At 40.4% G+C, this 11,313-nt stretch overlaps 1 protein-coding gene across 1 annotated transcript; it reads right to left on the bottom strand.

Annotated features, from left to right (window-relative positions):
- Window positions 1-97: 97 nt before the first annotated feature.
- LOC102295633 (1-phosphatidylinositol 4,5-bisphosphate phosphodiesterase delta-4) lies at window positions 98-5,586 on the bottom strand. Its single transcript, XM_005939860.3, has 5 exons — window positions 5,418-5,586; window positions 3,215-3,268; window positions 2,938-3,096; window positions 626-854; window positions 98-432 (listed from the first exon to the last, which is right to left on the bottom strand). Exons 2-5 carry the CDS (start codon window positions 3,231-3,233, stop codon window positions 126-128), a joined length of 714 nt encoding a protein of 237 aa, XP_005939922.3. The 5' UTR covers window positions 3,234-3,268; window positions 5,418-5,586; the 3' UTR covers window positions 98-125.
- Window positions 5,587-11,313: the final 5,727 nt, after the last annotated feature.

Here is an 11,313-nt window from a genome sequence, read left to right on the forward strand (position 1 = left end):
CATCGTCAGAAGGAAAGTTGATAAAATAAATTACAAATTTTGTATTGTTCGATACATATGTGTACCGAACCGAAAGCACTGTATCGAACGGTTCAATATCGATACGAGTATCGTTGCACCCCTACCTATGATATATTAATTTCTAATCCCTTCCTTGACCCAAACACTGCAGCAGCTAATAATAAATTCACCATCAACATCTCAGGTCTAAAAATGCTGGAGAAAAGCTCTGAGTCCTTCACGAGACTTTTAAGGGAGCTGAAGTCAGAGCTCGGGGCTAATCGCTGATTCCTTTCTCTTACCGTGAAGAGATGAAGAGCATGGTCCTCATTCATCTCTACATTCATCATCTTCAGCAGCTTCTTCACTTCTTTGAAGTTCATCTTCCCGTCTTTGTTTTTGTCAGCTTTATGAAACCAGTCCCAGACCCACCTGAGGACATGCTGAGGAAAACCCAGATCTAACATATAGCTGAGTAAATGTTTTTAAACTTCAAAAATGTCCTGCTAACTGCAGAGGGAAAGAAAAAAAGGTTAAAAGCAGACTACTTGGAGCTTTGTTTAGACGCCTGCTAGTGTGTCTGATATCAGCCAACACCAGAATAAACACCACAGTTAAAGGATACTGGTCCAGCCTCTCCTTCTCATCCATTGTTTGAGCTTTGTGAATCAGCATGCGCACACCCTGGATCCAGGCCTGGGCCTCATCTGGGGACTCGGCCACGAGGTCCAGATTTCCCTGGCGGCCGTGAAACACCAAGGTGAAGCAGAGTTCAGCAGGGAACTCCTCTGCAATGCTTAGCAGGACCTCAGACTGATGTCCTTCACGCACCGCTTCCAAGTCAGTCACCGAAACTGTAACATGATCATCACATGGAGGAAGCTCAGTGTTTGGAGGTTTACACTGATGCATTTCATATGTTTGAGGTGTGTTTTGGGATCTTGAGCTACGATGAGCTGAGTTCCTGTCATTCTGTTTCAAACAATAACTCGTTTCTAAAGCAGACGGATGCTCACCACACTGACAATTCTTGGGACTTTGCTTCTTTTTTTTTATACCGGTAACAAATATTCTCACTTTTAGTTGAGCCCAAGCACTTCGACCCAGCTTGTGAAACATTGCTGGAAACCCCTCATGTTTTAGCAAGAACACTATAGCAAGAAAACCTACAAACTAATGTTTATATGTTGTCAAATATACTTCTTAAAACAAAAGAATGCTGGAATGGTTAAACTTGGATTGGGGAGGTCAGATGGTGTATCTCTACTGTATCATCCATCAGGGGGAAACGGCTCTTTAATTTAGATGTGGGGCTTATTCTTAGTTTGTTTTTTATAAGTAATTACCCAACCTGGTTTAGATATGATGCTGCAAAATGTCATGTGGACAAAATGCAGCCTAAAGGTCATCAGGTGGTTTGACATAGTTTACAGCAGTCAGACTGTGGGGTGTGGATGACCACTCAGGAAATGCTGAGTTTAGCAAGAATAATCTGAACGAATAAGTTATGAAGTTTTCTTTTTCTAATTGCAAAATTGGGACATGCAAAAGGTTTTGAACACAGTTGTATTCTTATGAGTTTTGGCCCAGATGTGGTCCAAATGTCATGAGGTGGGCTTGATATAGATTATAGCAAGCTTTTGTAGGGCAGATGTGGCCCTTAGTACCACTGCGCACCCGTCATTTGGCCAATATGCGATGGGCCGGTGGCTGAATTGTGCTGGCCAGACAGCATTGTCACTATAGGCCAAACGAAGCCATAAGAAATACCACCATGGCTGTTAATCAATTCTTATGTAGTAAAACTCAGGCCTGCTTAGAGCCTGCTTGGCTCTGTCGGTAATCAGTTTATAAAGGACTCCACGTCTCTTTGCGAAATGTGCCTATTTGCTTTGTTGCTGACAGTTAGATGAGAACAGTAACACCATGCTCATGTATGCAATGTCCATATTTCCAGACTCAGACTCAACCTACTAAGTCTGTGAAGATTAGGACTGCTTTAAATGGCAAACAGACTGATTCTTATATGGCACTCAAAGCTATACAATATATATAATATACCTCATTCACCCATTTGCACAAGCTTCGATTAGTAGATGGACCTGCTCTACCTCCTCACAAACTTTCATTTGCATTGCCGTGGGTCTGTGGTTTTGCCTGGGGAGTTACATAATTTACACCCTTGTGTTGTTAACCACAGAGTTGTCAGGTGAACCCAAAAGCTTAAAAACAGAAGCTCTAGCAGCTCTTTCTAGCTCAGAATGAGTCTTTGTGTTGGGACTTTGCATACTGGCATGATTAGCATTAAAAAAAACTTCCTCTATCCAGAAAAACCCCTACTTACCAGGTGACATTAGTTTAAGTGACTAGGCCTCAGGGTGTGGAATGAGAATAGGCCTGAATGTGTACATAAAAATCTAAATGTGGTTAGCTTAGCTTAGCATAAAGACTAGCAACAGGGGCAACAGCTATCCTGGATCTGTCCGCAAGAAACAGCCTAAAAACATCCATCCTAACAACAACTTTTCTTCTCGAGAGGAAATGCTAAAATAAATTAAATTGCAGTGAAGGAGCATGCAAAGAAAAAAAGGGGGGTTATGTGACCCTGAAAGGGCCAGTGGGGTAGATATGGTTTGTGTCATAATGCTGCAGAAGATATAATCTTGACAGCCCTCTCCAGTACCGTCTCCCTCGCAGTACAAAGCTTCTCCCATCAGATGAGCACGGTCATGAGCATAAGCTTTATGTGCAATAAATTACATATGCTTTAAAGCCTCTTATGAGTTTTTTGTTTGTTTGTTTGTTTTTCTTTTTGGTTCATTAACCCCACAACATAAAATGCAGAAAGTGGCTTGTCTGATGATATATTTACCAAATGAATAATAAATGAATAAGGAGCTAACGTGTTATTACACACAGGTGTGCTTCTGCACTTACAGGTGGAGTGGCCTCTCCCCGCCCATCTGGACTTGTACCAGATCGTCAAGCCGTCCTCCAGAAGGCGAAAATAACGATTCTTCTTCCAGGAGCGGGACTTGACTTTCCTCAGAGTCGACCCGGCCATCATCACCTGAATGTATGGATCATCTTGGATACCTGCACAAAGATCACAAACCTCTCACACACTGCACTATCAGAGCCGGGGTGAATTTAGCAGTCAGCTTAAAGGTCAGAGCTTCTGCGTCGCAGAGTGAGCGAATAGAATTTTACTCACGTGAACCTTCAGGATCCATCTCTACGCTTGACACATACCAGTGGAAATGTGTTTCTAAAAAGAACCAGATGTCAGTGAGCGCTTCCAAATATTTCCCCCTGAATCCAAACTAAACCGATTTTGCAAAAGTTCAATCAGCAAATAATCACAGTATAATATCCATCTTTGTTTGTTCAGAAGGTGTTCTCTGGGTCTGATTTTTATCATTATGCAAACTCACTTTGCTTCTTTCCTTTAGCTTACTCAGCACTTCCCTGCTGCAGTGCTGGATAACGACCAGGCATTGAGTTAAACAACCAGACGCAGTGATGTGTGTTGGATGGTGAGAAGACCGGGCTTCTCTTGGCTGGTCTCTTTTTCACGCCGGATCACCGCAGTGAGCAACTCTGTGTTTTTGATTTGGCTGATTTTTATGCCCTTCCTGATGTAACCCCAAAGGGATTTATTTCTCCTCCCAAGATCAAACCATAAATCTTTTGCCTGTTAGGTGAATGTATAAACAATGAATCTTCAGAGCCACTGATGGTAGGAAAAATCTTTACTGTTACTTTAAACTGAAGAGTTTGTTCTGGGAGGTCTCCACTGACTCTCTGCAACTCTATCTCCAGCAAAAACAATGTGTAACGATACAGGAGATGGCAGTTTTGAAACTTCCCTATCTGATGGTCTAAAGAGGTTTAAACACACCAGTTAATAAGATAATTGATGTATAGGAAAGAGAAGTGCAATTTCAACAGTTTCTTGGAATTAAATTAATCTCTATTTTGCAAACATAGGTGCCTATATGTCTGCTAATATTTGTGTGTGGGGTGGTGTTTAAAAAGTGCAATTACTCTTTCTAGGAATCAGTTAGTCCAACAAACAAAATGCAAATCTTGTGTGAAGTTTCACTGAGGAAGTATTTTTTTTCCACTAAACCACAGTCACGAGAGGTATCACTGTCCAGGAGGGAGATCCTGTCCATTGATGATGAGAGGAGAGGCTCTTGCTTGTTATACAGTGACAGGACAGGACAGAAGAAAGAAAATAGTTCCCCAGTGAAACTATTCACAACAAGGAATTTTTGAATGTATTTTTTTATTTGATGCTTTGAGCGCACTGAGGTGAGAAACATTTAGCAGACATTTTTGCAGCTGATAGATATAAAGCTGTGAAACTCACACCAAATAAACATGTAAGTGGAGAGAAAGCACTACACAGTACAGGAAAAACATGTACATTTGATTTTAGCGGGGGACTTTGACCTTTAGCAATGATCTGCTGCTTTCAGCGTCTCATTCTGAGCAGATAAACTGACACAGTGTGTCAGTTTATTGATGTGCAATGCAGACTGGATGCTGCGTGTCAATGAAAGCTGACATTCTCCTTCTATCTCTGCTGTTCACTGATAAATGTGCATCAAAACAATCCATCTCAGTTGCTATAGCTGCTCTCTCCCAAACCTCCCCTCCACTCGGGGCAAGTTTATCTAAGCTCTCACCACAGTATGCTTGAAGTGATGTGAGGAATGTATTTGCAGTTGCTTCTCAATCCAAGAGCATTAAAGCAAAGCTTATTTTCGAAAGCTATTGGCTCAATTAACTAACGTATGTTTCGTGCTTTCACTGCAGACATTTTCACGCTCCATCCGAGTCCTTCCACCTCCTCTGCAGAAAGGTTAACACACCCTTTTTCAAAATCCAAACTTTTAAGCTGCGCTTAGCTCACGTTATGTTTTATTTTGAGGGCTGTGAGTCACACACAGTCACTTCATCAGGGAGTATACTGACCACATGCAGACACACAAGCACACAAGGACATGACTCAGGGGGATATGTTGAGCCAGCAGCTTCGGTCTTTATTCTCTGTGAATGCCTCTAATTTGTAGTTTTAATTTAAAAGTATTTAATGCATAATGCTCGATGTTCCCAGAAGCTTTGGGGATATTTACCCAGGACTCTGCACACATCCGCACACAACCCTGTAACAGATTTAAGTGAACAAGCACTGCCAGTGCTCTTTCCAGTCCAGTAAAACTATATCTAAATCTAAAGTGTAGCTGGGGGAGGGAGGATCGTGTACAGTAAATTAGAAGCAGACGCAGAAATAGGAAACATTACGAAGCATCACTTTGGCAAAGTCATGCAGCCAGCTGAGCTAAAGAAAACAAGCATGACTCATCCAAAAACAGATTTAAGTGATTTAGTATCTGAGTGAGACTTACCTAAAGGGGAAACCTCAGTAGGGTTGTGAAGTCAGACTTTCAGAGGTGGATAAGAGAAACTCACAGAGTCCAGCTGAGCTCAGCTCTCAACTCCTTTAAAGTCTGAGAGGGTCTGAAGGGAAAACTAGCCCAGCCTCTCCCCTCCCCTTTCTGCAGTCTTAATGCTAGGAAATCTGATTCCCTCGTCACTGCTCTGCTTCACTCCCACCTCCACCACCACTCCTTACCCTCCCCGTCCTCTCCACCGCCCTGCCCCTCCTGACCAGTCTTCCTTCCTTTCCTGCCACTCCCTCACGCTGCCGTCCACAGATCTCTCTTCTCAGAGTCACTCTCCTCAGTCCCTCTGTCCTTCTCTCGCACTGTGGATGCTCGGATAGCCTGACAGGTCTCTGTATCAGCACTGATAACTGGCAACACAATAGTGGGAACAAGGTCACACGTGGAAAGAAGCCAAATCGTAAAACAATGAGAAAAACATGCCGTGTGTTCTCTGTAGATATAATCGCAGAATGTGGATCTCTTTTCCTGATAAAACAATGACTCTGGCTAAGTCTGGTGATAATTACAATTACAAGAGACTGAGCAAAGACTGATAAAGTCCAATGCAGAGGCTTGATTTCCCGCTATAATACAGAGTATAACCCTCCACTGGACCCAAACGGCAACACATAAATAGAAAACACCACTTTCCCCGTTCCTGACCAGTGTTGGTCAAGTTACTTGGAAATAGTAATCAGTTACTAATTACTGATTACTTCTCCAAGAAAGTAATCCCATTACTTTACTGATTACTTATTTTCAAAAGTAATTAGTTATTTATTATTTAGTTGCTTTTTAAAAACATGATGCACAGCCTGAATACATTATAAAGCCATAGAACTTTCAGCCCAGTTCTATTTTTTCTGCATAATCCAACATATAAAATTGAATCAAATGAAAAAGTCTATTTTTAAAACTTGTTATATTAGTTTTAATCTTTTAACTTTAGGCACATTGCAACAAGCAAAAATTAAATTATATGCAACATCCTCTGATCGGAAGAAATTTGTTTAACATTTAAACCTATTTTCTGCATGAAATTTCCCCTTGTGGGACTAATAAAGGTATATCAATTCAATTCAATTCCAGCATATAAAATTAAATATTTTTTGTGTGCAAGTAAAACACAGCAAAAAAAATAAATAAAACCAAAGATTTAACAGCACTAAGTCCTGTTGCTCTTAAATCTATTTTCACCTGTTTAGCAGGAGAGGGGCTGGTGGAGGTTTGCCCGGTGCCCGGTGCGGTCATGTCAGTGGGGGGGATCCGGGGGTTTCTCTGTGAATTTCACGTTTCCATGACAGAGTGCTTGGGGCTTGCTCAGATTTGAAGTTTAATTTTTTTGCTGTAGTGAGAAGTTTTCTTTTCACGCAGACTTTACAGTGAACGCTAAGATTTTTGTCACTTTTTATGGAATCAAACTCAAAGTAATGTCAGTACGTCCAAGCCTTAAACTCTGCATGGTCGAGTTTGTAGAGTGTGTAGATCAATCCATTGTTGATCTACACACGCCTGTTGCTACCACAGATATCTCACACACGTACGTCATCGTCATGAGACACTCTCACAAACAAAATCATGGTTTAGTAACGCAGCATGCTTATGAGAAAGTAACAGTAATCTAATTACTTTTTTGCAACAGTAATACCTTACGTTACTCGTTACTTGAAAAAGTAATCAGATTACAGTAATGCTTAACGTGCTACTTCTTATCTCTGTTCCTGACGCAGTCCAGCTGATGTACCCGTTGCACCCTGCTGCACACTTATAATGACTGTAGCTACTTTACCTCATGAACAGTAAACAGAGAAAATCACAGAGTGCATACTTAGGAACATCTCCCCGCGGGACCGGATACGCTCTGAAATGGAGACCAGGTGATGCAGGCTGTCCATCTCAGTCATCGAGGTTAATGGAACCTGTGGGGGCAACGATCTGATAATGTACCGGTAAAAGGAAATGAAAGCTCATTAGTGAAGTATGCAGGGCTGTTGGATGGAGCTCATCACTCAAGGGAATTCAGGTGAGTCATAAAGGGACAGAAAAAGAAACAAACTTCAAAACTTTGACTCCAGTCAAATGTGGAAACAACGGCAACAACCAAACTTCTGGTCATCTAAGCTACACATTTTGACGCTGATACTCAAACTGATCATTTATTAACATTTATTTGCAAGATAACTTTAGTATATTTAATAAAGCCATGCAAATCTTTACCATCTTTTTATGAATATTTATCAAGTTACAGGCCCTCAAAGTATGTGGGAGTTGGCTCTTTTTAATTCTCCTCAGTTTTCCAGCAATTTGCAGCCTTATTCTTACTTATAGGAGATGTCCAGATGACAGGAGGACACAGGACGAATCAAGCTAGAAGATGAGCCTTGCATGCAAATTCATCGAAGGAGATCTATCACAGCTGCCCATGCCACATGGTGCTATGACCCTCGAATGTTTACCCTGCATACACTTTTTGAAGTTTTCTCCAGTGAATTATCAGAAACCGGGTCAGACATCCAGGGTAGCAATGCTAGTTTCTGCTCTTTTACTTCATGCATATTAAACTGGTGCAGTTTACTGAAAGGTTTAATGGATTTAAACCTCCCACGCACACGTCCAAACCATCTCAGACTATCTTTACTACCTCTGCTCCTTGCACCGTCACATTTCCATTGGTCTCCCTGTCATTCACACATGTATTCTGTCTAGCTTCTATTAGACTTTCATTCCTCTTCTCTCCACACCTCCACCTTTCCAGGCTCTCTTCAAATTGCTTTCCATTCTTAGTGCAGATCACAGTGGTTTCTGCAAACCTAACAGTCCACGGAGGCTCCTGGCTGAACTCACCTGTCAGACTGCCCATCACCACTGTAAACAAGAAAAGGCTCAGAACAGATCACTGATATAATCCCTTGAAACTAAGTCACTTGTGCTGCACACCTCACACTCCTCATACTTCTCTGCCACTTCCTCATGCAGTACATCAGTTCCTCTCCTGGTACTTCTCCATCAACACTCTCAAAGCAAACATCACAGCTTTAGTGCTTTCTCAGCTGATGGTCACTCCTCTTTGCTGACCGTACAAATCAAATAAATAATAAAGAATTATTTTATTTCAGCATCAGAGATAGGGGTTTAGCACAGAACTCTGGCTCTTTAACATAAACAGCCTCTGTGGAGATCCCTTCTTTTCTTGATCTCCTACCCAGTAATTTCATACATCTACAATAACTCTGCAGAGTTTGATGTTAACTGCAAAAATAATTGAATTTGAATCTCAATTTCAAATTTGGATTCTCAAAGGTAAATGTACATGATTGGCTGAAACAGAAAATGTGTGCTTCTACAATAGAACACAAAGCAAAAGCAAACCAAGCAAACTCCTTGAATCACTACCTGATGATGTGTCTGCGTGGAAAAAGTCACAGGTACCCCACGCACACCTTAAGTTTCCTGGAGGTAGAGTCTGGATGACTTAAAAAAAATACAAAAACATTAAATTTGACACACAGAAGGTGAGGAGCTTCTCATTTGAAACAACTGAAAGCGAGCCGGTCCGGTGAGTCGGCGCATCCATCCAGTGCACAATGACACACTGAAATCACCAATGTAAATGCGGTGACTAAGGCTTCGGGAACGAGGTGAACACACTGGACAAAAGATATGTTATTCCTGCACTTATTTCACTCGCCATAGTGGGAAGACCTATGCTGCATGCAAAACATCACAGAAGGAAATAAAAGAGATCTCAATAGTGTTCTGCCATGATATTCATTCATAGGGCTGATAGCAGTTTATGTATATTGTAGTCAAGTTCAGTATGCAGTCCACTCTGTTGCGTTACTTGTAAATTTATTTTAAAAGAAATATACCTTAAACATGATGTCTGAATCTTTGTGTTGATCATCATGTCAGTTTTATAGCAAAAAGTGCTTTTCAGTCAGGCGCATTTCATTCCTTATCTCCAAAAGAAGCCAGTTTCAATATACACGAAAAGCTGAAAGGTGTGTTTTGCTATATTAACGGATTGTTGGGTAAAGTAAAAATCAGTGAATTGTAAATTATTGATGATTCGTCTCATAAGTCACGACACTGCTTTTACCTCCATAAACTGCCTTTATAAGAGGAAATTATCAGTATTGGTATTGGCAATACTCGTCCTGTAATTTTTTTTTCATATTGCATTGATACAAAAATTTGAAGTATCGCACAGCACTACCGTTAGTTTTGTTTTTTTTACCCATTAGCTCAGAATAGTAAAAAATACTTCAGTAGGGGACTGAAGTATACATTAGTGAAAAGGGCATTTTCTGCTTTGGTCTTATCTGATTGCAGAAACTGTTTCTCTACTATGCCAGAAACAATCCTCATGTGTTATGTAACATATTTATACATCGTCACCCATAAACCAGATCCGGGTTAAAACACTGAACTGCTGTTACTGCTATTATTACATTTAATCTAAAGTTGCAAAACCAGTGAGTGCTCAGATGTGCTTGTCTCCATCTAGTGGTCAATTTTATTTACTGCAAACACATTCATTCATTCCAACTTCAGTTAGAGGAAAGTTCTGGAGAAAATCCCAAGCAGTATTTCTTTGATATTTATTTGATTAGTTTTTAATTTAGAATTTAGACTCAAATTACACCGATGATTTAGATTCAGAAAAAGACACCTTCACTGTAGCTGAAATAGACAGGTACTTCTATTGCTTTTCTACTCTGAGCACTTTCTTACTACCAATTTTGTTCACTCAGTCCTACAAGTGTTTTTAACCCAACATTCACACAAGGATGGAGCAACTCAGGTATCTTGCCCAAGGATACTCTGGAGTAGCTGGGTATCAAACCAGTGACCTTCCAGTTAGTAGATAAGCTGCTTTATTTATGTAAGAGCCCACGCAGAGGCAAGATTTAGGATAAACAGACACTACAATAAAAAGAAAACTTTTTGAAAGCAGTCGACTCTCAGTCTTGTAGACATCACTGACTCATCAGGCAAGATGCAATAAAATGTTCAAAACTAAAAATGGTAAAACTGAGCATATTTGCAAATTTTATTTTAGCTCTCCAAGTTCACGAAATCATCTGTTACTTTAAATTTTTCTAAAATCTAGTTTTTATTTTAGTTAACCAAACTGTTTTTGTCCCCACGTGTTTTAGTTTTTAAGCTTAGGTGATTATATTTGACTAAAACTAAACTATGAGGAGTTACTTTAAAAAACGCCTGATACAGTCAAGCTGAATGTTGGCTTAACTTTATGAAGCAGACACTAAACTAAGTAACTTGTTCTAGGTGGTGTATTTATTTTGAAGGCCACAGGGCCAGCTCAGGCTTCAGAATGCTCCAAATTCTGTTTCACAGTTTTCATCTACTCATTGATCTATGTGAAGTTATAGAGAGGGTGTATCACTAATATGGGTCATCTCAGGCTGTTGAAATCTTCTGGTTGTGAGGGAAAAGTTGACCTAAAAAAGAAGGGGCTAAAATTTCTTGCTTCGGACAGGGGATAAACTGAGGATAAACCCAGGATGAGATAAATATGGATTATTTTGAACTGAATAATAAAATCTAAGGATGAAGACATGCAGGTAGAAGTAAACAGAATAGCTCCTATTTAATATGCCTTTATGTAGATGAAACCTGATAGCTCTGTGACGATAGCACTCCTAAACAAAGGTATCCAATACAGCTGATTATTACTCTTCAGGCACTGAAGAGTAACATCTGTGAAATTCTGATAGGTCCTGAAAGAATTCCTAATTTCTCAGCTTATACTTTTGTGGCAAAGTACCTGAGAGCCTCATTGTAGTCGTCAACTTCAGAAACTCGAAGCAATTAAGACGTGAGACGGAGTAGA

This window comes from Haplochromis burtoni, unplaced genomic scaffold (assembly GCF_018398535.1).
Source record: "Haplochromis burtoni strain Fernald_Lab_line unplaced genomic scaffold, NCSU_Asbu1 Contig_20, whole genome shotgun sequence".
Taxonomy (NCBI): domain Eukaryota; kingdom Metazoa; phylum Chordata; class Actinopteri; order Cichliformes; family Cichlidae; genus Haplochromis; species Haplochromis burtoni.

Bases quoted from the DNA above. Each gene is read 5' to 3' on its own strand.
- LOC102295633 (XM_005939860.3), bottom strand. The intron at 855-2,937 runs GTAAGTGCAGAA...ATCATGTTACAG, and splicing joins GGGGAGAGGCCACTCCACCT to TTTCGGTGACTGACTTGGAA. The intron at 433-625 runs GTATCCTTTAAC...GCATGTCCTCAG, and splicing joins GAGAAGGAGAGGCTGGACCA to GTGGGTCTGGGACTGGTTTC.